Source organism: Tenrec ecaudatus, chromosome 2, assembly GCF_050624435.1.
Source record: "Tenrec ecaudatus isolate mTenEca1 chromosome 2, mTenEca1.hap1, whole genome shotgun sequence".
Taxonomy (NCBI): domain Eukaryota; kingdom Metazoa; phylum Chordata; class Mammalia; order Afrosoricida; family Tenrecidae; genus Tenrec; species Tenrec ecaudatus.
The window spans coordinates 122,498,049-122,524,572 of NC_134531.1; the positions used below are offsets into that span (position 1 = coordinate 122,498,049).

A 26,524-nucleotide genomic window follows, 5' to 3' on the forward strand; every position below is an offset into this window, starting at 1 on the left:
GTCCTGCTGCTCTCTCCTGGGGCATACCTCCCGTGCTTATCTTATATACATAGGGACACCGATTATGACACAGGCCAAACTGATAAAAATAACGATAATAGTAAATAAATAAGAAAAGAGAGAAAGGGAGAGAGAAGAAATATACAAAAATACTGGGTCTGTTTGCTGGCCTTAAAGACTGTCCAGGAGTTGCCCCTCATGGCCTGGAGCACCCCCTGGGGGCTCCTCAGGGACTTCATAGCTCTGCCTTGCTCCAGCTGCTGATCTGGTATGCTCCCTTCTTGTTTAGCTCCGCTTTGGGGGGTTCAGACCACACTGCCTCCCCACCATGTGACCCCAGAAATGTCTTCTGTCACAGTCTGCTCTAGTAAGGGACAGCCTGACACATGCTGTTGTCAATTGACCAATCCCCTCTATGTCCCACTAGCTCCCTAGAGGGACCTCATCCTCCAGGGCTGGTGTGCCAGTGTGGGGTCCAGTCCAGCTCTCTCTCTTCCTCCCTCCCAGCTTGCCTCTGTGTAGGTGTGGCATGCTGGCCCCTCTCCCCAACCTGTACCAAGCTACTTCTTATATAATATTGCTCTCCCCTTCACACAAGTCTGCTATGGTTTTTCAAAGCCAAACAATGATTAGTAAGAGACTTTGAAATACCTTAGCAGGATCAGTGATCACAAGTGGAACCAGAATCAGCTTTAAATTTCAATTAAAGAGAAAGAAACAAAACTCCTTGGAGAAAAAACAAATCCAACAATAAAACAAATATATTTTGATATAATAAAGTGAAGGCTCAATTTCAAGAGATTATTTACCTTACGATAACTCCATGAAATCGTGGAAGTGTAGACTAGGTCCTAGTCTTTGACGCCTTAGGGTTGTGAAATGCTATGCACTTTCAAAATCCCACTCCTGAAACTATATATGAAAAAAGATGAAAAAAAAAACCCAAGAATTCTTTTAAGGAAAGAAACTATAGTTTAATTTGAAATTGAAACAGCTGAAGCTGGTAGTAGCATTTGGTAAAATACTAAGGGCTCCCAAATCGAAAAAGGAGAGAGATGTTTTTATATAGGACTGAAGGGCTATACGGGAATCAGGGATGCTGAGGACTAGCTGAGTGGCAAATATACTTTTCATGTTACCAGCTCTGTGAGTACGGGTAGACTAGAGAAACTAATTAATAGAAACTCATATGTGTATAAGAGAGAGAGAGAGAGAGAGAGAGAGAGAGAGAGAGAGAGAGAGAGAGAGAGAGAGAGTTTTATATAAAGGGTAATTGTACATTAAGGAAGCCTCACAACCCAGTCCAGTCCAAGCCCATAAGTCTGATATTAGCCCATATGTCTGATACCAGTCTATAAAGCCCTCTTCAGACTCAGGAAACACATGCAATGATGCCAAATGCAATCTGATCAAAGGCCAGTGGGTAGAAAGTCTTTGGAACCAGTGGCCTTGTAAGCATTTCAGTGCTGGCAGGAGTTTCTGTGTGGCTTCTTCAGTTCCCAGGGCTGCAACAGGGTGGGTCCATGTGGCTTCTCCTCAGGGATGTCTTGCAGGAAGGGACCCTGGTCAGTAGAGTGTCTCTAGGGGAGTGAGCAGGGAGCAGAGAAGTATCTCCCCCATCCAAGGAGGAAATTGCAGGAGTTCCCAGAGTTCCCAGGAGAAGGCCATGCCCACACAGAGGCCTCATTGGCTGTATCTTGATTGGCAGGCCAGACTCCACCCCTTCATTCATAATCCTCTCAAATTGACACCAGATTATGTAAAACAACCACACCAGCTAATCTATTTTCTATCACAAACTCTCTGCATTAATAAGCTGCAGAGAGACATCTTTGTGTGTGTGTGTGGGGGGGGGTTGGGGGGTAGAGAGGGAAGCATTCTTGTCATTTCCTTCTCGGAATATCCTTATTATTTGTTTAACTATAAATTATAACTTTGTCACACATCACTTATAAGTACTCTTTCTGAGAGCAAAACGCTTATCATAGTCTTACATAAATAAGCCCTGTTTACTTAAAGAAAGAGATATAGATCAAAGGAAATTTGGATTCAAATTAAACCTGTGTCAGTAACTTAGTCATGTTAGGTCCTCAGGTACAGGTTGAAAGATTGTCCTCCTACACAATTTTTATGCAGTAAATAAAGGGGATCTCATTGTAATGAGCCTTTATCAATAATAATGATGAGTTTCCTTTCCTTTCTAATATCTAAAAACTTCAGAAAGATAGAGGTCCTGTCCTATTTCTTTAGCTCTACATGTAACTTCCGAAACACTGTTGAGTGACTGCCGAAATGATATATGAGTACATGAACTCAGTGTGCTCAGTCATTTTATCCATCCGGTTCCAGCAGATCCCAGGGCACCTAGAGGCGGAGAAAGCCTTGGAGAACCAAGACTTCTTCGGTGGTCTTGCTAGTTCGTGGAGACAACGTGGGACTACATTTCCCAGGATTCCAAGGGACCCTTGCGCGGAAGTGCTTGGTACACTACGGTTCCCGTCACCTTCCCAGAAACCGGCAGGTCACTTTCGCCCCGCCCCCGTCACGCCCCTTCTTTCCCGGGACTCACACTCGGAGCTCGGGAGACTCCACTTGTGTTGGTGTGTGTGTGTTGTGTGTGTCACTCCAACCAGGACCATGGGCTCGCCGCTGAGGTTCGACGGGCGGGTGGTGCTGGTCACCGGAGCGGGGGGAGGTGAGCACGCCAAGGTCGGGGGGCGGACGCGGACCTAATGCTTGTGTAGCCAGGCCCCCGCTTTGGGGCCGGCGAGGCGTGCGCAGCCGCAGCTGTGTTTTCTCAGTGGGGTTGGTGGTTCCGCGGCGGGGGAACTAACCGAGGGGCCCGGCGGGCGGTGGAAGGAAGGCGAGGGAGGTACACCTGGTCCCCAGGTGTCTATCCGCGGAGGAGGGAGAGGTGGGACCGGCTAGTTAGGGGCGACGACTCGGAAACACTGGGCCGCAGCCCTCCCCTCTCCCCCACGCTCCGAGGGGGCTCTTCTCGAGGTACCCGGCTTCGCTGGGAGGAGGCCCAGGGCAGTACTAGCTGGTCGCGGGGCCTGGGCCGCGGTTGCCAAACTGGGTAAAAGTTCACGTCGACCCTCGTTCCTGCACACTCTTGGCGCCTTTTGGTGCCATTGGACGCTCATAGGCCTTGGTCACTTTTTTTTTTAAAAGGTCCTGCAGCCGCTGTGGCCTTGGACTCCCCCCCCCCCCCCCCGGAACGGTAGAAATGCCCGCCTCTTGCTTTCGAAACACCAGTCATCCAGTTTGTTTTCTTCTGCCAGGGAAAAACTTAAGTGACCCCCTGCCCCACCCCCTTCCGCCCCAACCAGGCCATCTGATTAAGAGGCCTTGTTGGAATTTGTGTGGGCAGCGCTCCAGCGCTCTCTCCAAAGTCCACTGGAGTCCCTGCTAAAGGTTCTAGACGCCAATGCCTGAGGAGGGCTCAGGAGGAATAATATGAGATCGACTTGGTGGTGGTGGGGGATCAGAGCAAGGAAACTTTTCTGCAGAGGACCAGTCAGGTGGGAAAGGTGTCAGATCTACCTCCAATGCAGGAGAAGCAAAATAGCGTTTTCTTAGGTGAAATAACCCCGTTTAAAAGAGGCCAGTTAGAGTGAGCCATTCGTACCCATAAAAAACTCTGCAGTGGGCTTCTTGGCTTGCTTCCCACCCGTGGGTTGCTCCATGCACGAGCCCTGGTGACAAAGGTTACACGTTGGTTTGCAGTTCAAAACCACCAGCTGCCTGCAGGAGAAAGGTGCCTGCTTCAGTCTCAGAAACCCACAGGGGCAGTACTGCTGCCCTGTCCAATGAGGTTGCTTTGAGTCAGAATGGACTCATTGGCAATGAGTTTTTGCAGTAAAGGTTGCTCTACTAATATTTGAAAGGGGAGTGAGTAATAATGTTTGATATGGAGAAATTTAGAGGATGTTGACAGAATGAAAGTTCACGAATGTTACTGTGTGTGGTTTGGCAATCAAGCTCTTTAGGGCATTGTGGGGGATGCTGACATGTTTAATCTCAAGCTTCAAGGACCTTCTAGTCCAACTGAAGCAGCTGTTGGATGCAGATTAGTGTGAATAATGCTTGAAAAAGCTTAGATCCTTACAGAATTGTTTACTGATTAGAGGTGCTAGAGAGAGCAAGTGAACAGACTGACTGCCATGTAAATGTTCCTCAAATACTTTATGTGCTTTTGGCCGCCACCCTTAATCTAGCAAGTCCATGAAGGTTGAGAGTGACTGTACATCACAAGGCCCACCTCCGCTTCACAGTCAAAATGTATAAAAATTAAATTCATGAGCCTACATTTTGCATAATTTGGGTGAGCATTAGAATAAAAGGTGACAAGTACTTTTAAGAAAATTGTGTAACTTTGTATCAAATTGAGAAAGCTCACTTGGTAGCACCTGCCCCATTTCTTTCATCTATTACCTCCTCTTGGGTTGACAACTGCATTCTGGCAATATATGATTTCTCTAAAAGTTTCGTGTAAAAACCTATGTTTAGAATAAGTTCCTGCCTGAGATGATAAAATAAGAGAACTTAGTTCCTTTTGGGGCTGGCTGAGTTCTATCTACTCTGAAAGGATTCAATTATATATTAAAATAAATTATTTTAGAAAATTTTCTATTTTTGGTTTTTGTAAGAAGAACCTTATGATTTATTATCTTCAGTTTATTATTTAACACATTCATTATTTTAAAAAATTCACAAATGTGCACATGTTAGAAAATTTAAACTGTATAAAATGGAACACATTGAAAAGTAGCCTTTCGGCAAGGCTTGAAGGCAGCGTCTCGAGCTGGCAGCTGGGGGTCTGACGGCTGGGATGCGCCCCGGTGGTTCCTAGGCTCACCTCTTGCCCTTCCATCCTCAGGCCCGCAGGCTGCTGGGGCCTGTAGTTGGGCTGTTGCCCAGCGGAGGCAACAAGACCTCTGTGGGTGTTGTTCATTGCTAAGCCCAAAGAAAGACACACCTTGAACACCTCCTGAGACCGAACTTTCCTGGACCACATGGTTGCCATAGGAGGATAGGAGCACTGATTCCTGTAGAAAAACATTCTCGGCTAGGCTCGAGTTTGAATTTTTCAACAAGAAGAGACCAATAGTTGTATTTTAGATGACTACTTTCAAGTTTTTAAGACTCCAGATGCTACTCATCTCAGTGGAATGCAGAACATGAACTTTGTGAACTCTAAGAATGATTTCATTCTTGAATATGGTGTTAAGGTAGCCTAAGATGAAAATCATGAATAAACCACCACCAAACCTGTTAAAAAAAAAAAAAGAAAAGTAGCCTTTCAAAATAGAGGAAAGAACTAGGAGGTAAAGGATATTTGTGGAGGTCTAAATACAGGCATGCACATATGTACATATATGTACATAGAATGATATGGAAATAGATCTATGTACATATATTTTATGTTACGTATTAGGGTAGCGGATGGACATTTGGCCTCTACTCAAGTACTCTCTCAGTGCATGAACACTTTGTTCTAATAACCCAGCATTCTGTGATGCTCACCTTCCCCAACATGATTGCTGAAAACAAAATGGGTGCATAAGGAAATGTGGTGAAAAATGCTGATGGTGCCTGGCTATCAAAAGTTATGGTGTCTGGGGTCTTAAAGGCTTGAAGATAGACAACTGGACATCTAGCTGAGAAACAACAAGACTCATATGGAATAAGCACACCAGCTTGTGTGATCATGATCATGGGATCAGGTACCAGGCAACAAAGATCCAGAACAAAAAATTCTATCGATGTGAATGAGGGAGAGGGCAGAGTGGAGACCCCAAACCCATGTGTAGATAATTGGACATGCCCTCACAGAAGGGTCATAAGCAAGACACAAGCCTGTCAGGGTGTAGTATAGCACCAATGAAACATACAACTTCTAGTTCTTTAATGCTTCCACCTCTCCCCCACTATCTTGACCCCAATTCTACCTTACAAATCCAGCTAGACCAGAGCTTGTACACTGGTACAGATAAGCTCTTGCAACACAGGGAATTCAGGACAGATAAAGCCCTCAGGGCCAATAATGAGAGCAGCAATACCAGGAGGGTAAAGGGAAGGTGGGGTGAGAAAAGGGGAACCAATCACAATGATCAACATATAAACTCCCCAGGGTGATGAACAAGAGAAAAGTGGGTGAACGGAAATAGCGGTTGGTGTAAGACATGAAAAAAACAATAATTTATAAATTATCAAGGGTCCATGAGGGAGGGAGGAAAGGTGGAGGAGGGAGGGGGAAAAACTAATACCAAGGGCTCAAGTAGAAAGAAAATGTTTTGAAAATGATGATGTCAACATATGTACAAATGTGTTTGACATGATGTATGTATGGATTATGGTAAGAGCTGTAAGAGCCCCTAATAAAATGATTTTAAAAAAAGAAGAAAAGTAGCTTTTCAGCCCTAGGGTTTGACCACACAATCTCCAGAGAGAACTATATATTGTCATTCTCATATATTTTTATGTAGTGTGATGTTATATCCAAAGAAGGGAAGCTCTCCCTATCTTTGGAAACATAAATATATATACCTATTCCTTTGAGTCAGAATTATTATTTTTTAAAAATTAATAATTGTTCGCCTGGAGAACAGAAACGGCCATTCAGGGAATTACCATTGTAGTCACTCTTCCTGAACACCCAGGAAGCAGCAAGAACATCAGTTTCTTAACCGATAGCTGCTTTGAGAAGTCAGGTAGGTAGGCAGTCCATCTCACTTCTCCCTTCCACGTGTTCATGCAGATGCATGTCGTGGTTGACGCTAACGTATATTTGGCATCATTGCAGGTAGGTGTCCTAGGAAATGTAGCTGTAAACTTTCCAATTTCTGGAAGTAGAAGAGGATGAAATAGAGATTGAGAGTACCAATAAAAACACTAATATGTATTATAATTAAACTCATTTTTATAATTATGTATATATAACTACATAATAATGATGATAATGTAGTTAATTGCTCACCAATTATTTGAGAATGGTGATTGGGTGAAATGGAGCAAGCGTATTATGCTAATATATTTTTAGCATTCTGATCCTTATTTTTTTTTTTTATCAGGACTGGGTCGAGCCTATGCCTTGGCTTTTGCCGAAAGAGGTGCATCAGTGGTTGGTAAGTTGATATGCTTTTCTTTGAAATCAATAGGTTGTTACTAAAGTATGATTTTTATATAAGCTATCTATTGTCTTTCCATCAAATAATTTATCAAGATCAAAATTTATCACTAGTTATGTACTTCCAGCAAGTTTTTCCCCTCTTGAGGCTGACATTTAAAAAATATCCGACTGTCTCTCATTTTAAGTAAACTAGTCTTATAGATTTTCACTTTAACAGAATTGATAAAATTGGTTAAACATTCATTGTATAAAAGGTAATTGGGGAAAAAGGGGAAAAAAAGAGGAGCTGATACCAAGGGCTCAATAGAAAGTAAATGTCTAGAAAAGGATGATGGCAACATACCGTATATACTCGAGTATAAGGTGAGTTTTCTCAGCTCACTTTTTATACAGTTTTTGTAGTAAAATTAGGTGCCTCGGTGGATATTTGGGTTTGCTTACACTCAAGTATATACGGTAATTACAAATATGCCTGATAAAAATTAATGTATGGATTGTAATAAGAATTGTAAGAGCTCCCAATAAAATGATCTTTTAATAATTAAAAAAAGTAATTTTTGAACTTAGAAAGCTGTACACTATAATTTTGGAGTAGAAGACTCACTAATTCTTGAGAGTTAAAGACTCCTTATCAATGTAAATATATCAATAAGAATAAGAAATAACTGATTTTTAAGAACTGGAAAATTTGAGACTTCGAATCTGAAGTACGAGTTTCTTATCACCTTTGTTAGCATTTTATAATTGGGCACCTTTTTGTTTTTAATTGATGGGAGCGTTGGATGAGTGCTTAGTGCGAAGTGAGTGGGTAGAATGAATGTTATAATTCAATACTTTTTAGTGTCTCTCCCGTGATTGAGAGGATTCTTGTTCCACAGTGACCAACTAATCTCAGCTTTTATTTGGGACTACAGAGGACCATGTTTCTCCCAAATTTGCTTTTGGAGGAGGTGTAGTAAAAGAATAAACTAGCAATCAGGCTTTCTAAACAACGCAGATCTAAGAAGGACACTTAATATACGTTTCTCCTTCAATACAGATGTATAGTTTTATTGTGGAAGGGGTCCAGAGACTTTGGACCATTTAGAGATCATATACCTGCCTGCTAATCTAGTCTACTGTGTTAATTTAATCTGCTTCTTACAACAAGGAAATAATTATTTATTAAAAATAACTTATTGTGAAGGTTTATAAAGTGGATCACGACTTATAGTTAATAATATTTATATACACATTTTTTCCATTCATCCATTGCAATCCCATCAATGTACTTACCTTGTTTTTTTCTGTTTGTGTCTTGTCTCCGTTCATCCTTCTTCGCGTTCTAAACACTGTCCTTGGTTAATGCTGCTGTTTTGATCATTTTTTGTTGTTGCTGTTTTGATCTTAAATGGTAGACTATTATGCTGTTTTGATTTTAAATGATAGTTTCGCTCCATACTTGGAGGTGACTAAAGACCATAGTTTCGGGAGTCTGACCTGCCTCTAGGTAACCAGTAAGCCTTGTCTATTATGATTGAGCGTTCTGTTTGATACTTTTCTCCCAGTCTCTTCAGGACTTGCTAATGCTGTCCTTTTCAGAGCTGTTGGTAGCAGTAATTGGACATCCTCGACTTCATCTGCTCTCAGGGTTGTGGTCCGCCCATGAGTCTGTTGGCGTAATGGTTTCCATGAGTCTTGAGTGTCTTCACTTTTCTCTCCTCTGGCCTGCAGAGACCAGTGGGTGCACCCTAGGTGGCCACTTGTAGGAGTTTTATGACTCCAGTTACTATTCGCTAAGGTGGGATGTAGAACATTATTTTTGTGAATTGTTATGCCAATTGACTCGGTGCAAGGACACAGTTTTTGATATTCTGTTATTTGCATTTCCAGTGCTTTTTGCTAGATTTTCTCACAGTTCTTTCATATCAGAGCCTGAAGAGCCATATTGCTAACATCCTCCTCTTTTAAAAAAATTAATATTTAACATTTTTATCTTACTTTTTATTTACTTATATCTTCTCTATCATTTCCATAAGTGTGAAGACCTTATTTTTTGGGGGTCTCCTAAAGGTGCTAGTTAGTATATTACCCTGTGCAAAGAAGGTACTTAAAAAATTTTTTTTAATTGGATGCTCTTATAGCTCTTACAACATCAATTGTGTCAATCACATTTGTACATATGTTGCCATCATCATTCTCAAAACATTTTCTTTCTACTTGAGTCCTTGGTTTCAGCTCCTCTTTTTTCCCTCCCTCCCCCGACTTCCCACCCTAGTGAATGCTTGGTAAATGATAAATTATTGTTATTTTCATATTTTACACTGTCTGCTGTCTCCCTTCACCCATATTTATGTTGTTCATACCTGTGGGATGTGTGTATATGTGTGTGATCGGTTCCCCCTTTCCCCCCTACCTTTTCCCCTACCTTCTCCCCCTCCCTCCCTCCCTTTCTCCCTACCCTTATGGTATTACTACTCCCATTACTGTTCCTGAAGAGTTTATCTGTCCTGGATTCCTTGTGTCAAGAGCTCTTATCTGTACCAGTGTACATGCTCCATTCTAGCCAGATTTGTAAGGTAGAATTGGGCCATGATAATGGGGGGCGAGGGAGAAGTATTAAAGAACTAGAGGAGTGTTATGTTTTTTGTAGGTGTTATACTATTCCCTGGCTGACTCATTCCTTCCTTATGAATCAAATTTTGATTTTTTTTTTTTGAGGAGGATTTGGTGTGTCTGTGGTGTTGGTTAATGCATCTTTTATTTTATATATTTGTTTGATACTGGGATACAAACTTAGCTTACTCACTTGTTTTAGAAAAAATAAATAGCAACACCATGTGCTTCTTTCAGTCTGTTTTCCTTATCTATGTCCTTTAAACTTGTTAAAGTTCTGATTAGGAGTACAGGCCAAGCAAGAAACAAGATAAAATAAACAGGAATGGTTTTTCCATTATTCTGTTGTGGCCCTTTAATTGTAGAGATGGTCTTTTAGCAAGTGCTGGTGAAAGTCCAAAAGGTAGATGGTTAATCTTGGACAGATAAATAGTTGGCTGAAGAGCCAGTTTTAGCTTAATGTTCAAGGAAGAGTTAATTTTTTGAAACTACTTTGTGATAGTCCTACCCCTTTTCAATCTGTAACCTCTCTCTGAACTTTTTAGGCCACCAGTGACTTCTGCTTCTCTTGATCCACCATTAACCTCTGGTTTGAGCAGTTTTCACTGCACACGTATACCTCTCTCCCCTATATTGCACAACATGTACCTTTGGTTAATTTTTGCTATGCTCAGTTTAGTTAATCTTAACCTTAGGGAACAAACAATAAAAAGGAACGAACAAACCTGAGAAGAGTGACACATCACAGAGTACCTTGTTTGAGCAATGGAATTATCTGACCTCAGGACAGGAAGAATTAAATCTTGATAAATAAAGTAGCCTGTTTCTTGTGAAAGTCAGATTTTGCTGATTTATGCTGGGGTAACCACCACATCTTAAATCTCCATAGCTTTAGAATTACATACAATTTTAAGGTTATTTTTATTTTTTTATGCCTCCCTGACATTTCAGCTTTTGATCAGCTCTGCTCTACTGCATATTGTCCTAATTTTAGGACCTGACCTGAAGGAGCAGCTCCAGTTTGGGACGTTGCTTTTCTTGGGACAAAGGGAAAATAACGGTGGAACCACGTGATGGCTCTTAAAAGATTTGTTTACAAGTGCCTTACCACTTCTCATCAGGTTTCATTTGTCAAAAAAATTCACTTGGCCCAAACCAAAATCAATTGACAGTATTTCTGATAAATTTTAAAATTTTATGTTATGATTGATATCTTTTATATTCTATCATATAAAAAGTATTATGGAATATTTAAATAAGAACCACTAAAGTGTTGTTTGATACTATAAAAGGGGCGTTTAGTATTGTGTAAATTGCATCTTCCAGGAATTGTTTGTACATAGCTGAAATAAGTGGTAGGTGGGGATTGAACAGCTTTGAGGTTCCCTCCATACATGAACTATATGTAGTTTTCTGAATATTAAGTGTTTTCTTGAGGGTGTAAACACCAAGAAGATTGACAAGTTTGAGCAGAACCTCTTTGACAGTAAGTAAGGCAAAGAGTTTTCAACTCCTGATCTGGAGAAGTAGCTTCTCTGGGTAAATGAAATTACCATAAGTAAGGCTGACATACTTTTTCATGCTGCAGTTCTATCATATCTGGTAAAGCTGAGTCTTAAATATGTGCTGTCTGATACCAGAGCCTGTATTTGTAACCACTCGGTGATTCTGATAGGTGAGCATTAGTGGGGAAAGCTCCTTGCACCTGTGCTTATGTCAGGTTGCAAGTGCTGACTGCTGGTTGATTCCATGACCTCTCTGCATGTCTGCCTATAGCTGTTTTACCTAAATTCTGGATTTTGATGAGGATTGAATAATACACGAAGTTAAAACCTTTTGTGAGGCTGGTGATGGGTGCATTAAAGTTTGCTTATCTATTTCTTTTAAAAAATATTTTATTGGGAGCTCTTACATATATCATAACATTTCATCAATCACATAAAACAGTATTATACAAGTGCTACCACAATCGGTTTCAAAACATTTTCTTTCTTTTTTTACATAGATGGTATACAATATTTAAAAATACCATTAAACAATGTATTATTTAAGGTAAGTATAATATGAGGGGATTTTTTTTTCCTTTTTATTTTTTTCTAAGGGGATTTTTTAAAGTGTAGAAAGCATGAATTAAAATATAATGGCATCTTCCTACTTTCCCCCACTTTTTAAAAAAAATCATTTTATTAGGGACTCATACACCACCCATCTCAATCCATACATACACCAATTGTGTAAAGCACATTTGTACATTCGTTGCCTTCATCATTCTCAAAACTTTTGCTCTCTACCCAAGCCCCTGGAATCAGGTTGCTTATCTATTTCCACTTTTATCTTTGAACATTTTCACAATAAAAAGTTCACAAGTATCCGAATAGATAAATAAAAAAAGCCTTTTTGTAAAGGGAAGAGTAAAGGTCAGTTATTGATTAGTTAGTGATTGCCTGCCATACACTAGACACGGTGCTCAAGAATATAGCAAAATGAACTTGAGATCTTATTCACGCAGAGAGTATTCTAACCCCTATGAAGGCATAACTCACTGCCACTGAGTCAGTTCTGATCCAGTGTGACTATAGGGAAGGGTGGAACTCCTACCATGTCTAAGACTTTAAATCTTTACGAAAACAGACAGCCTCATCTTTTACCTGCCGACCAATTGGTATAGCCAAACTGCTGACCTTTTGGTTAGCAGCCTGTGTTAGTCTGGGTACTTTAGAGAAACAAATCCACAGAAACTCATATGTATAAGAGTTTTATATAAAGGTTAAGTGCACATCAAGAAAACATCCCAACCCAGTGCTGCCCAAGCCCACAAGTCCAACATTAACCCATATGTCTGACACCAACCCACAAAGTCTTCCTCTGTCCCACAAAACAAACGCAATTATGCCAACTGAAGGAGGAAAGCCGAATCAATGAACATGAAAGCATCTCAGTGCTGGCAGTGGTCTCCAGACGGCAGCTCCAGTGCCCAGGGCTGCCAGTACCCAGGGCTGCATCGGGGTAGGTCCATGTGGCTTCTCCTCTGGGATGTATTGCAGAAAGTGAGCCTTGCCAGCTGAAGCAGGGAAATGGCTAAGGCTGCACCCTGGTGTCACCATCACAAAGCAAGAGACCCGAGAACTAGAAGGTCAAGGCTCACTGAGCCATTTATATCTCCGCCTTTCAATTAACCCCACATGTGTTTATTGGCCAGGCTGGCCCAATAATCTTTAACTATCTCATAGCCTAGTGAGTAACCCACTACATCACCAAGGTTCCTTTGTGCTTTGCAGAGACTGCATTTTCTGTAGATTAAAGCTTTGTGGCAGCTTTTCATTGAGCAAATCATACCTGTTCCATGTTTCCAACAATATACACTCACTTTCTTAGTTAATGTGCCACATTTTGGTAATTCTCACAATATTTAAAACTTTTTCATAATGTTATTGGTATATTTATTAGACTGCTTACACTGACTACTTTTGAGTTGATTCCAAGTTATACTGTCACTATCTAGATTTTCGGAGGCTGTAAATCTTTACAATAAAGTAAATAGCCCCTTCATAAATACATGCATTGTTAATTTTATTCTCATGGAAACTTATTGGATTATTCAGTACAAAGCAAATCACCTACTACATAACCAGTACATAAAAGTTATTCTGATATTCTAGAACCTGAAGTACATTTTGACTTTTGGAGTTTAAAATAATTTATAGATATGTCATTCGAAATACTAGTTGGTGGTAAATTTTGGGATTGAATATATATCATGACTATTTGGAAGTGGAATTTTAAAGCACTTTTCAAATATGAGGTATCTATAACCTTATTCTTTTTGGGAAATAAGTGGTAAGTTAGAAACTGCTATGTAAGTAGTTTCTTGCACTGATCTAGAGCAAGAAGAAGAAACTGCCTATGGCGAACTGAAGCCATTAAGAGAGGCCATTTCCAAGCGATCTTGAAAATTAGGCAATGTTTGTGATTTAATGCATTGAAAATTAGGGAACTCTTGCAGCTGTGGTGGTGCTGTGAGTTAGGTGTTGAACTGCTAACCACAACCAGGTTGATGGTTCAAATCTACCACCTGAAACGAGGGTGTTTGCTCTCATAAAGATTTACAGTCTTAGAGACCGTTCATATTGATACATATATCTCGGAGACCATAGATATCTCACTATGAGTTGGAGTCAGCTTGATAGCAGTGGGTTTTGTCCTTTGGTTTTATTGCAGATTTTGAGAAGGGATTGACATGGTGTAAATGTTGTTTTAGGCAGCAACAGTCTGCTCACTGCCTGGATGGGTTAAGATCAGGAACAAAAGATCACCTGAGAAACACATGCAGGAATCTAAGCGTGGAATGATGAAACAGGAAAGAAGACTGAAAAACTCCTCATGCAAACTGCAAACCCCACAGTGCATTAATTATGTCTGATGCTGGAGTCAAAAGCATCAAGCCTAGAGTGGACACACTGCTTACTGGTGGGAGCACACTAAACATTTCAAGAATAAAAATGATGTTGATAATAAGATCTGGCCACACAGTGGCATGTGTGGTTAATTAAATGGGAGAAGGGAAGGGCCTAGGAGTAGTTCCAGGAAGGTGCCTGTGTTGAGTTAACTGTGAAGCCTGAAATGTCTTTTCTCCTTTATAAAAACCCACTTGGATCACAAACCAGGCTTTAGTGTGAATTCTTTCTCATGAGAAGCTAAGGAGTGAGGTATTTCCCACCTGATAAACCTAACAAAACCTGTTCACCTTCTTGGAAACACTCAAACCTCTCCTGCCAGATGGTGTTGGCTAGGCTTAAGGTGTGTTAGCCTGAAATCAAGCCCAGATCTCTCATAAGGGAAGGCCAAGTTTCCAGATCCAGTTTCCAGATCCATATCCGCTGCTACTGAGTTGACTCTAATCCTTAGCGTTCCTATAGGGCTGAATAGAATGGACCCTTAATGCACTAGGATGAGATCTATTTGGAAGTGGACTAACTCATCTTTCTCCCATAGAGTGGTTAGTGGGTTCAAACCACTAACTTTTTGATGAACAGTTTTAACTATTGAGCCACCTGGCCTAATTTTTCAGCTGGTTTGGCAGCCTTCCTGTGGTAGTTGCATAATCTCCTGTCAGCTTGAGTGAAGGGGTGGAGTCTAGCTTGTCAATTAGGTCATAGTCAGTCAGGTCTCTGTGTGAGCATGGCCTTCTCCTGAGGATTCTGGGAACACTGGTCTTCCTCCCTGGAGGCAGGATACACTCTCCGCTTGACATTCCTCTTGACAAGCCACATGGAGCTACACTGATGCAACTAGAGCCCTGGAGCTGGAGGAGCCATGTGGAGACCCACGCCAGTGCAGAGATGCTTCCACAGCCACTGGATCCACAAGACTTTCCATCCACTGGTTTGTGATCTTCCTGCATTCAGTGTGAGAGGAATTTATAGACTGGTAATGGGTATATGAACTAATATCGGACTTGTGGACAATCTGGGCTGGGCTGTTTTCTCAGTATACAATTACTCTTTATATAAAACTCTTTCATATACATATATGAGTGTCTGTGAATTTGTTTTTCTCATCAACCCAGACCAGCACACTTGCTATCAGGACATTCAAAGCATATTTCTTTATAGTTTATTTTAAGGGTATGGAAGGACTCTTTAGAACAGAGAAGTATTTAGCAAATAGTATTATTAACGACAAATTCAGATTTCTCATTCTACTTTCATGGTTCATTGAATTACGTGGTATAATTCTTCTAACCCTAGTCTTTGTAACTCTTAGCAAATGACTGAGTGGGACCATACAGACTGAGTGTTTTTCTCTTGTTCTTGATGGTCTGGGTAAGGAAAGGTTGGGTGGATGTGCTGATAGGATTCAGTTGTCAATTGTTAATAGAATTAATTGTTATTATAAAATGTTTGAACTCTAATGTAGTGATTGGTCAGTTTTGCCATTCTGGAAAATAATAAAATTAAGCCAGCTCAGAAGCAGGAAGAAGTGATCTCATTATAATTAAGAAAGAAGACCCAGGAGTGACATGTGCCTTCTTGAACTTGGAGGTCCTTGCATTCTGAACTTCCTGTCCCAGGGACAGAAAGCTGTGACACCAGAGAATTAGCACCGGAGGTGCAGCTGCAGAACCAAGAGCCACAGCACAGGACACTTTAGGCTTCCTGCCTGGGGAGGAAGGAAAGCTGAGCACATTTGGGCAGGAGGCTGACTTGTGGAGTGGGTTGCCTCTGGGCCCTTAATTAATGGGGTTGGTTTTGCTGTCCTTATGGAGCTGGAGCTGGAGCTGAATGCCTTCAGGCTGGTTTTTTGTTTTTTCTCTTCCCAGACTGAGATGTATACTGGAGTAGAATGCCCTTTGGACATTTTTCAGCAGCCCTAAAAGCTTTGTAACTTAGTTGGAATAGGACAGAAGGTAGGCCCAGAGGCTGAGGGCAAGAGGGGTAACTGCCACTCACATGAATTATAACCTGTTAATGTCCCTAATAAACCTCATAGTTGTGAGTATCAATTGTGTTTTGCATGCCCATACGATGAATTACAGACCCTAGCAAAAAAGCAAAGGGTGCTGTGGGATACAGATCAGTAAAAGTAGCATTCTGTGTAAGTCAGCAGTGTCACAAAGGCAACCAAGGTGTAGACTTGTTTTGAATAAATCTATTCTGATACAGTTTCACTGCATACCGTTGATCACAGGAAGTTGTTTATCCAGGCCTTAGTGCTTATTTCTTTTGCTGTACTTTGCACAATTTCCACTTGGGGGTAGTGTTGGATTGCACAATCGAATCATTCTTGACTTAAATATTGTATTTGCCAATTTGCTGTTTTACTCTCCTGTGCTTACTGAAAAGAAAAAAAAAAAGATCATAAAAGACCAGGAACTGTATGTTTTAAAATCTTGATTTTGTAAAAACAAAAACAAAACAACAACCTGTAAACATAGAGAAATGAGCAATTAATAGACATTCATTCTTTTTAGTACATGTTCCTTTTTGAATCCCAAAGGATAATGTAAACCTCTTTCTGTTGCTTTGTATCTTCGCAGTGTTTATTTATTTTTTGCAGTTAGCCTGGTCTACGTTTTGAAAAATTGTCTGAAAAAACCAAACCAAACCAAACCAAACAACCCAACTAGCCCTACCTAGCTTATTATAGGCGGTGTTAGGCATTGGCTTTCTCCCTTTATCTCCACTCCATTCATCACTCAAAACACCTGCAACCCTCACTCTTACAAAACAAGCACATGAAAAGCAAGGAGGAGAAGAAGAATCATTGTATTTTCAAGCGTGGCAATCATTACTGGAATATTAAAGTACTTTACACTTTCGTCTATACCCCCATGCCATTTATTAACTCGTAACTTGTGTGTGGATCAAGGGGCAGTCCTGCGAACAAAACAAGGGAACACTGCATGGTTTAAAATCAGGACAGGGCTGAGTCAGGGTTGTAATCTCTCACCATATTTATTCAATCTGTATCCTGGGTAAATCGAGGAACTGGAGTAGATGAAGAAGAATGTGGCATCAGGGTTGGAGGAAGGCTTATTTACAACCTGAGATACGCAGGTAACACAACCTAGCGTGCTGAAAAATGAAGCACTTGCTGATTAAGTTCAAGAATTGCAGCCTTCAGCGTAGATTAAAACTTGATATAAAGAAGACAGATTCTTACAACAGGATTAATGGGTGACATGATAAATGAAAAGGTTGAAGTTGTCAATGATTTTGCCTTGCTTGAATCCACAGTCAATGCTCATGGAAGCTGCAATCAAGATCAAAAGATAAGGTGCATTAAATAAATCTGCACAAGACTTCTTTAGATTATCGAAAAGCAAGGATACTATTTTGAGGACTAAGAGGCATTTAACCCAAGCCCAGGGTATTTGCTATATATACTCAAGTATAAGCAATAAATACTACAAAAATCAGCATAAATTGTTAATTCTTTCCCCCAAGCATTTGCTTAAAAGTTTCTTTTTTACAAGTTACTCGGCACTGATTTATAGTGTAAATTAATTTTGTCACTTGTACTTACAGGTAGTTTCAGGTAGTTCCAAACTTTTGATGAGTTTTTAATGTTTTTTTATTTTCACTCTGTTGTAAGTCAGTTTTTATGTAAGTGGAATGCCTATAAAACAATATGCCTTTTGTTTGCTTTTAAAACTAGTTTATTGTGTCTAAGGTGAGAATTTTCACAGTTAGGTTTCCATTTGCCAGCTCATACACACATTGCTGTGACATTTGTTACAGTTCCTACAATGTGTCAGCACTCAGCGTTTCCATTCCACCCGCCCTTTCCCTTTGTCCTTTTCATCTTTGCTTTTGGGTAGATGTTGACTTGTAGAGTTGATTTTCTTAAGCAGTATATTCTGCATAGGTATTTTAGTCCAGGTTGACTAGAGAAACACTCATGTGTGTGTAAGAGAGAGGTTTACATTAAAGAGCAATTGTATATTGAGAAGAAAAATCCCAACCCAGTCCAGATGAAGTCCAATATTATCCCATATGTCTGTGAATTCCTGTTTAGACTCATGCAACACATGCAATGATGCCGATTGCAGGAAGATCACAGGCTGGTGGGTGGAAAGTCTTGTGGATCCAGTGACAATGGAAGCATCTCAGTGCTGGCATGGGTCTCCATGTGGCTCCTCCAGCTCCAGGGCTCTGACTGTCACCAGCAAGGCTCTATGTGCTTGTCAACAGGAATGTGAAGCAGGGAGCGAGAGTGACTTTCTCCCAGGGAGAAAGGGAGGAAGTTCCCCAAATCCTCACAGGCCCTCAGGAGGCATCATCAGGATGTGACCTGATTGACAGGCTGGACTCTACCCCTACCATCTTAATATCCTCAAGTTGACACACGATTATATAACTACCACAGGTTTTTTTTTTTTAATAGAACATCTATTATTTGCCTGATCTATTTCCTCTGGAGTTGTTTAGTAGTAGATTAAAAGGGTATTTTGGGCAATGATTGCCTTTTGCTATCAAAATCTTTATAAATTTGATCTTTGCCTTTGGGCGTTGGAAACATTACACATAAATGTACAGATTTGTTAACATCAGCAAATTACAGACTGCAAAAGTGCAGTTAGTTGTAACTCAAATGTATTATAGGTCAGGAACTACCTGTATTTAGTTATGTTGACCTTTAATTTACATATTTTACTCTAAACCTAAAACCTGTGCTTCATTATGGTCATCCCATATTTAACTTTCAATAGATTATAAACTTTGACGGTAGGGACTGATCTTAAACATTTGAGTGCGTACCTCTGATAATTTCATTTTAAATCCTAAGTGCTCATTTAATGTTTATTAACTGACCCTTAGGAGGAAAATGACTCATCTAGAGACCTTTTGGTTCGATACAGGAAAATAAATCTTAGGTAGTAAGTGTGATCAGTTGTTAAACATATACAGATAGGACATGGAATAAATTAATGACTGACCACATTTTAGTTCTTATGTTTTGATTTTTATTTCTTTTAATGTTTTTTCTTCACGGATCATGACAAATGCCCTATGAAGATTTTCAAGGCTTCTGTTCTGTGTCATTGCTTAAGATCAGGCTAGTTCTTCCTTTTTTTTTTTTACAATGTTTAAAAATAATTAAATCATTTTATTGGGGGCTCATACAACTCTTATCACAATCCATACATACATCCATGGTGTCAAGCACTTTTGTACATTTGTTGCCATCATCATTCTCAAAACATTTGCTTTCTACTTGAGCCCTTGGTATCAGCTCCTCATTTACCCCCCTCCTCCATGAACCCTTGATAAATTATTATTTTGTCATATTTTACACTCTCCGATGTCTCCCTTCACCCACTTCTCCACTGTCTGTCCCCCAGGGAGGAGCTTATATGTAGATTCTAGTAATCAGTTTTCCCTTTCGCCCTCACCTTCCCTCCACCCTCCTGGTATCACCACTCTCACCACTGGTCCTGAGAGGTTCATCTGTCCTGGATTCCCTGTGTTTCCAGTTCCTGTCTGTGCCAGTTTAGATCCTCCGGTCCTGCGGATTTGTAAGGTAGAATTGGGATCATGATAGTGAGCTGAGGAAGCATTCAAGAACTAGAGGAAAATTTTATGTTTCATTATTGATACACTGCACCCTGAATGGCTCATCTCCTCCCGGTGGCCCTTCTGCAAGGGGATGCCCAATTGCCCACAGATGGGCCCTGGGTCTCCACTCCACACTCCTCCTCATTCACAATGCTATGATTTTTTTGGTCTTTGATGCCTGATCCCTGATCCCATTGATATTTCATGATCACACAGGCTGGTGTGCTTCTTCCATGTGAGCTTTGTTGTTTCTGAGCTAGATGGCTGCTTGTTTGTCTTCAAGCCTATAGGACCCCAGATTCTCTATCTTTCGATAGCTGGGCACCATCACCTTTTTTCACCACATTTGCTTATGTACCCGCTTTGTTGTCAGCGATCATGTTGGGACAGGCTGGTGTGCTTTGTTGTTTCTCAGCTAGATGGCCGTCTGTTTATCTTCAAGTCAGGCTAGTTCTTTATCATCATTCTTTAAAAGGAAGCTTTATTGATACAGAGAAGAAAATTCATTAATGTATTTAGTCTTGAAGTGATTTTCAGGTTTTTTGTTTTCTTGTTATGCTAAAAAGGGACTTGAATCTTTTAACAAATAAACAAAAGCATTACAGAGTTAGAAATTTTCTATGAGCCTGCGCTTATCTTTGCTTTTTTTCATTTTTATTACAAAACAGGCATATTTTGAAGGGAGATAGTATGTATAGCTCATAGTATATTTAGCAAGATAAGATTCCTAGGGGAGGGTATGAGTGATTCAGGTAAATGACTGAAGAAATAACACTAGTAAGTAGAATTTTAATTCATATTTTGAAGGCCTTAGCTATTACAGTTTGATTGAGAAATAGTTGATCCTATTTTTAAGTGTATAAACTTTTTTAAAGTTGTTGTTTTTGCCTTACAGTGAATGATTTAGGAGGAGACTCTAAAGGAGATGGTAAAAGCTCTTCAGCTGCTGATAAAGTTGTTGAAGAAATACAAAGGAAAGGTGGAAAAGCAGTGGCCAACTATGGTAAGGTATTTGAACCAGTACAATTTATTGTTATTAAACTAATAATTTTTCTCATAGTAGTAAAACACTGAAAAAATATCATAGCATTCCATTGTAATTGTGAAATTAGGTTTTACCTAACCTGGCCAAAGCTATTTGTTAGAAATGCTTGTGTATGTGGGAATTTTAAAACTTGTAATAGAGTTTATTTCACAGAATTCTAACCTTTCTATATCTTACTTAGTTTTTAAATTTATGAGCACACAATAGAATTCCTAACACTGTATATATGGATATGCTTTTGTTCTAAAAAATCTTTTTATTTAAAAGTTGTGGGAGGATGAAATGAAAACATAATAGAATTTTCCCACAAACTATTAAATTTATTTATTTATTAAATTTTTTTCCCACAAACTTTTTGAAGTTCTTTAATATTCTCCTTTTAAAAAATAACCAAAGTAATAAATTGTAATAAATGAAATGCCCATTTAAAATTTTATTAGTTTTATTTATTTTATTTTTTGTAATGCCCCTTTCTATACCCAGTTGTCATATTTCACTGTGTACAAGCAATCATGTTATATGTAATTTTCTAATCTTATTTAAAAATGTAAGAGTATGTTGTGACATGCTGTCCAGTAGATTCTGACTCTTGGTGGCCCCAAGTGCAGAATAGAACTGCTCCAGAGGGTCTCCAAAGTGATGCCCTCGCAGAAGCAGATCACCAGGCATGCTAAAAGCCAAGTGTTTCCCCACTTACTCTATCCAAAGTTGCTTATCAACAACAACAACAGCATCAAACTGATTGCTATCCAGTCGATTTGTCTCATGGCAACCCTACACGACAGGCTAGAACTTCCTCTGTGGGTTTCTAAGACTGTATCTCTTTGCAGGAGGAGAAAGCCCATGCTTCTGAAGGATGCTTAAAGTCAAGTCATGAGAAAAGTTAGAACCTATGAGCATAACCTTTTCATTTGTTGAGTTGATGTCAATAATAAGTTTAAGGAATTGTCCAACACATTTACTTTAAAAAGCCTATTGATTACTGTTTTTCTTGCAAACTAAAATTATTTTTGTTGATAAAAGGATAAAATTAAATTGCCAGTGACTTCATATTGAAATTTTAAGGGGATGAAATTTGAGTGTTAAAGACATTTTTATGTTTTCAATTTATGCTGGAGATATAGAGAAGTGTTAACATTTTTTTAAAACTCAGATTTAAGGTTTAATAATTCCAGACAAATCTACCAGCCTCCTTATTGCCATCCATTCCCCTCCCCACCTTTCTGATCTGCAACCTGTGTCAAGGCCAGTGTTTCCCAAAGTGGGTGATGCCCGAGAGACTAGAATGTCCCAGGGGGACTGCAAAAGCAGGTACCTTCACTTCAGTATGGATTATGGACTAAAATACAACAGTTTTCAGTTACCCAGGGTTACTGAGTAATTTTTTCTGGAAAGGGGGTGATAGGCCATATAAATATGGGAACACGTGTTCTAGTTTTTCCAATTATGGAATATTTTAATACAAGGAATTGGAGATTTACACAACTATTGGGATGTCAGGGTGAGCCAAGGGTAAGGAAGCTGTGGCTGATTTTCTTAGCTTACAGTCGGGGATTCGCAAGAGCTTCCATCTCACATCTGTTGGCTGCAGCCAAAGCTTTTTTTTTAACCTTCTGGCTGCTGAACTCAAGGCCTAATTCAGAATCATGAAGATTCCAAGGGAAGGGATACATTTTCTGTCTCCTCTCCTGGATTGTGGAGCATATAGAAAGAGGCAGTGCTGCTGTTGAGTTGACAGCAGACTATTTGGCACATAGTGGCAGGGAGTGTGAGCCCTTTCAACTGAGATTAGCAGAAAATGAAGCCATCATAATGTGCTCAGTTTTACTTTCTGTAGTTTATATTATAAAAAATCAAAACAAAACAAAAAAAGTGGGGTTTCTCTTATGTAGCTATATAACTCTAAATATGCTTTGTAAATTATACATGCATCTCCTTACATGGTTTCCTCCTCCAAATCTGATACGCACTTGCATCTTTAGGGGAAAGTATGTATGTGACTCTTTAAAGCAAAATATAAATTAAATGAAACTTAATTGTTCAGTTGGTTTCTTGTGGCCACATTTAAAGCTCCCAATGCCACATGTGACTAGCGGCTACTATGTAGGACAGTTCCTAGATAGAACATGTCCATCATTGTTGTTAATTGCCCATGTGTTGACTCTGATTCATGGCAACCCCATGTGTGTCAGAGGAGACTGCTGCATGGCATGTTGAAGGCCGTGATATTTGGGAAGCGGATTGCCAGGCCTGCCTCCTGAGGCACCGGGGTGGGGGCGGGGTTCAAACCACCAGCTTTTTGACTAGTGGCAGAGCCTGCCCTGTCTGTGCCCGCGGGGGCTCCTTCTCATCTGGACAGAATGTCTTAGATTTCTTGTTCGCCCCCGTCCCCACTTCAGAAGAGTAAAAAAAGGGTTCTTGAAAGAGCTAACATTTTTCTGTTAAATTAAACCACCTGTATTTTAAAATTTTCTTTGAATGAGTTCTGCTGGTGAATATTCCACAGGCCATAGAAGTCATTTGCAAGCGAGATTGCTGACTTTTGTACTAATTTCCCTTTCCCTTAAGATTCAGTTGAAGCAGGAGAGAGGATTGTGAAGACAGCATTGGATGCTTTTGGAAGAATTGGTAATGTTTCTTTGAGTTATGGTTCTTATAGAAAAGCTCTACCTTTTTAATTCCATTGGGGGGGCTCTTATGACAATTTAACGACAATGCATCATTAAATCGTATTAAGCACACTTGTACATATGTTGCCATCGACATTTCCAAAACATACTTCTGCCTTTTTCATATAATACTGTTGATTTTATTTTTGTTACTTAACAGATCATTCTTTCTTGACAATCGATTTTAGGTTTGTTTTGGAAATTAGTAAATTATTTACCAACCCGACCTCTGTTCCCAGAGGTTAGGATGACCCTTGTTGCATGGTTTTGTAAGGGTGCTGTGAGTTAGGGGTGGGGCTGCTACCGGGAAAGCGGAGGCTCACACCCACATGCTCTGAGGGAGAGGCTGTCCGGTCCAGTCCAAAGGAGATCTTATCTAGGACTGACAGGCGTTGATGGCAGTGGGATGTGATTTTGCACACCTAAATGCTTTTAAAAGATTGCAAGCATTCTCTCAATGACCTTTTTATAAAAATTTTGTTAAATCTCAAATATGTTCAAAAATAAATCAGTAGTTTGGCAGCTCAGGAACCAATGAGTTCTTTTGGATAATTATATTGATTTATTTTAAGATGACTCAGTGTCTTGCAAATTAATTAAAGTGAATTGTATAATAAAAAAATTCCTGTTTTAAAAGGAAGCTTTTTGTGCATGGGTTTGGATTTGTGGCAGGTCCGATCCCATGGGCCTCACACAGTGTCCCATGCGAAAGCAAACTGTCACCCCGAACCATTGCCTGGCTTTACCCCGTGGGCTTCGGGCACTGAAGTGGGTTGCACAGCGAAAAATAAATAAATAAATAAGATAGATAAACAAACAAACAAATAAACAGATAAATAAATGGAAGCTTTTCAAATATTTTTCTTTCTCTAGATAATCTTCCTGATACGATCTCACACACTTTCTAAAAGCTAATTGAATTAATAGAAGGACATTTTTTTGCAAAGAAGTCTAGTATGTTTATAATTTGAAAAATAATAATTTCTGTAATTTAAATGTGCCTATTTTATCTTAACATGTATATATTTTTAGTTTTCTTTTGTTGAAACGATATGAGAGATGTTTACTTATCACCTAACCGGTGGAGGAGATCACAAGTATGAAGTCATAGGGTGAACATAGCAGTGAGATAATGTGGTTAAATCTTAAAAAAAAAAACTTAATGTAGTGAGGCTATAATTATGTATCAAGATAAAGCATCAGTTTTTACACTTGATCTTCGCCCAAAGGCTGAGAAGCGATTAAAGCGTCAGTTTTTAATGCCAGTCATATCCTTTCTGGACATAAAATTTTTCAGTGCCAAGGCAAATATAAAAAACAAAACCAAAACAACTTTTGAATATATGAGTAGATTTTGAGATTAAATGAGTGATGACATGTGACTTTCATCGCGAATTTAGGTGGTTGTTTTTTTTAATGTGTCAGAATTTCAATAGAAGGTAGAGGTAGAAAAAATTTAGAAATAGAAGTTTTAGAGGAAAAAGCTAATATAATGTGATACTTGTAGATCACTTTTATGGCTATAGTTACAACATTTTGTTTTGAGAACACTCAGTATATTTTCTTTCCCTTAAAAAAGCAATTCTGAAAGAAATGTGAGTTGTAAGCCAATGCAAGTTAATTTATTTACTTTTTAATTTAAGATCTGTTTTTTTATTGCAGATATTGTGGTCAACAATGCTGGGTGAGTATTTCCTTTTCTATTTTTATTAAAGTAGTACACTTACAAGGTGCTTTTAAAAAATTCCCCTTTATTTAAATAGTTTTATTAACATGTACTTCATATCATATAATTTAATCATTAAATCATATTAAGAATAGTTGTATAAAAAAGATAGTTGTATATACATCACCGTGACTAATTTCAATACATTTTCTTCTCATGGGCAATGTTAGTAGCATCCAGTTTTCCCATCTTCCCCTGCCATGCCCCTGTTGTTCTTGTTAGGTGCCATCGAGTTGGTTATGACCCGGAGTGATCCTTCACACAACAGAACTAAACACTGTGCGGTCCTGTGCCATCCTGAGTTGTCCCAGTGTTGCAGCCACTGTGTCAGGTGACACTGTTGAGGGCCTTCCTCTGTCACTGCCCCTGTACCACGCAGGATGGCCTTCTCCAGGGACTGTTCTCTTCTGACAATATCTCCAAAGCCTTGCCATCCTTACTTCTAAGGAGCAGTCTGGCCCCTAGGCAATTCTTAATCTAGTTTTGCCTCTATAGATTTACCTATCATAGATTTTGTATACAGAAAATCATGCAAAATACAAACACAATCTGGAACCAAAAAAAAAATCCCAAAAGAAAACAACCCAACAGTAACTAGACAAAATATCTAAATCAAAAAGAAAGCAGAAAACATTAAAAACAGAAACAAAAAACAAACAACAACAAAAAAACAAACAACTTTAATCTGAGTCAAAAGGAAGGTCAAATGATAAAGTATTATATTTTAACCTAACTACATCTGCCCAAATTGGCTTTACAATGTCCCCTGGCTGGTAGCAAGGCCATTCTCCATCCAGGGCTAAGTTCAGAGGGAATTAATTCACCAGAGGCTTCATCCATGTGGGGACCCTGCAGATGGATTTTAGCCTTCCATTGTCATCTGTAGCCTACTGCAGACCAGGTCTCCACAATTTAAAAGTACTTTTTAAAAGCTGTATACTTTGCCCTCCATTTTCCTCACTCTCCATAATATCCTTTTTCTTTTTTAGGATTTTAAGGGATCGTTCTTTTGCTAGGACAAGTGATGAAGATTGGGGTAAGCTGTTTTAATATATAGCTCTGTGGAAACACCTCCCCATTTAACTTTCTTTAATACTTGATAAAATGATATATTTAAAGCAAAATTGGCCTCTTCTTACTTTTGCTGTTAGTAATATGAATACACAAACTTTAAAAGGATGAAGAGTTCAAAGTAATGCTTTTTTTTTTTCACTTTTGATAACAACAGCAAAAAGTTAAAATCATTTGGCAGAAGTTATCCAGAGTCTCTTTTCAATTTGCTTTTCCTTTTTTCTC

The 26,524-nt window shown here is 39.4% G+C and overlaps 1 protein-coding gene and 1 non-coding gene across 4 annotated transcripts in view; both read left to right on the forward strand.

Annotated features, from left to right (window-relative positions):
- The first annotated feature begins 2,533 nt into the window (after positions 1-2,533).
- Positions 2,534-26,524, forward strand: part of HSD17B4 (hydroxysteroid 17-beta dehydrogenase 4) — a 104,434-nt gene continuing 80,443 nt past the window's right edge. Inside the window, exons 1-6 of one of the 3 annotated variants that reach the window (XM_075541426.1) lie at positions 2,534-2,695; positions 7,077-7,130; positions 20,684-20,791; positions 23,402-23,461; positions 25,165-25,186; positions 26,218-26,264. In XM_075541426.1, coding sequence (XP_075397541.1) covers positions 2,638-2,695; positions 7,077-7,130; positions 20,684-20,791; positions 23,402-23,461; positions 25,165-25,186; positions 26,218-26,264 — 349 coding nt within the window. In that variant the 5' untranslated portion in view covers positions 2,534-2,637. The remainder of the gene's footprint in view (positions 2,696-7,076; positions 7,131-20,683; positions 20,792-23,401; positions 23,462-25,164; positions 25,187-26,217; positions 26,265-26,524) is intronic. The other 2 variants (XM_075541427.1, XM_075541428.1) reach the window with 2 other exon arrangements.
- Positions 24,152-24,285, forward strand: LOC142442176 (small nucleolar RNA SNORA42/SNORA80 family). Its single transcript, XR_012783406.1, has one exon. It is a non-coding gene; the product is annotated as a small nucleolar RNA SNORA42/SNORA80 family (small nucleolar RNA).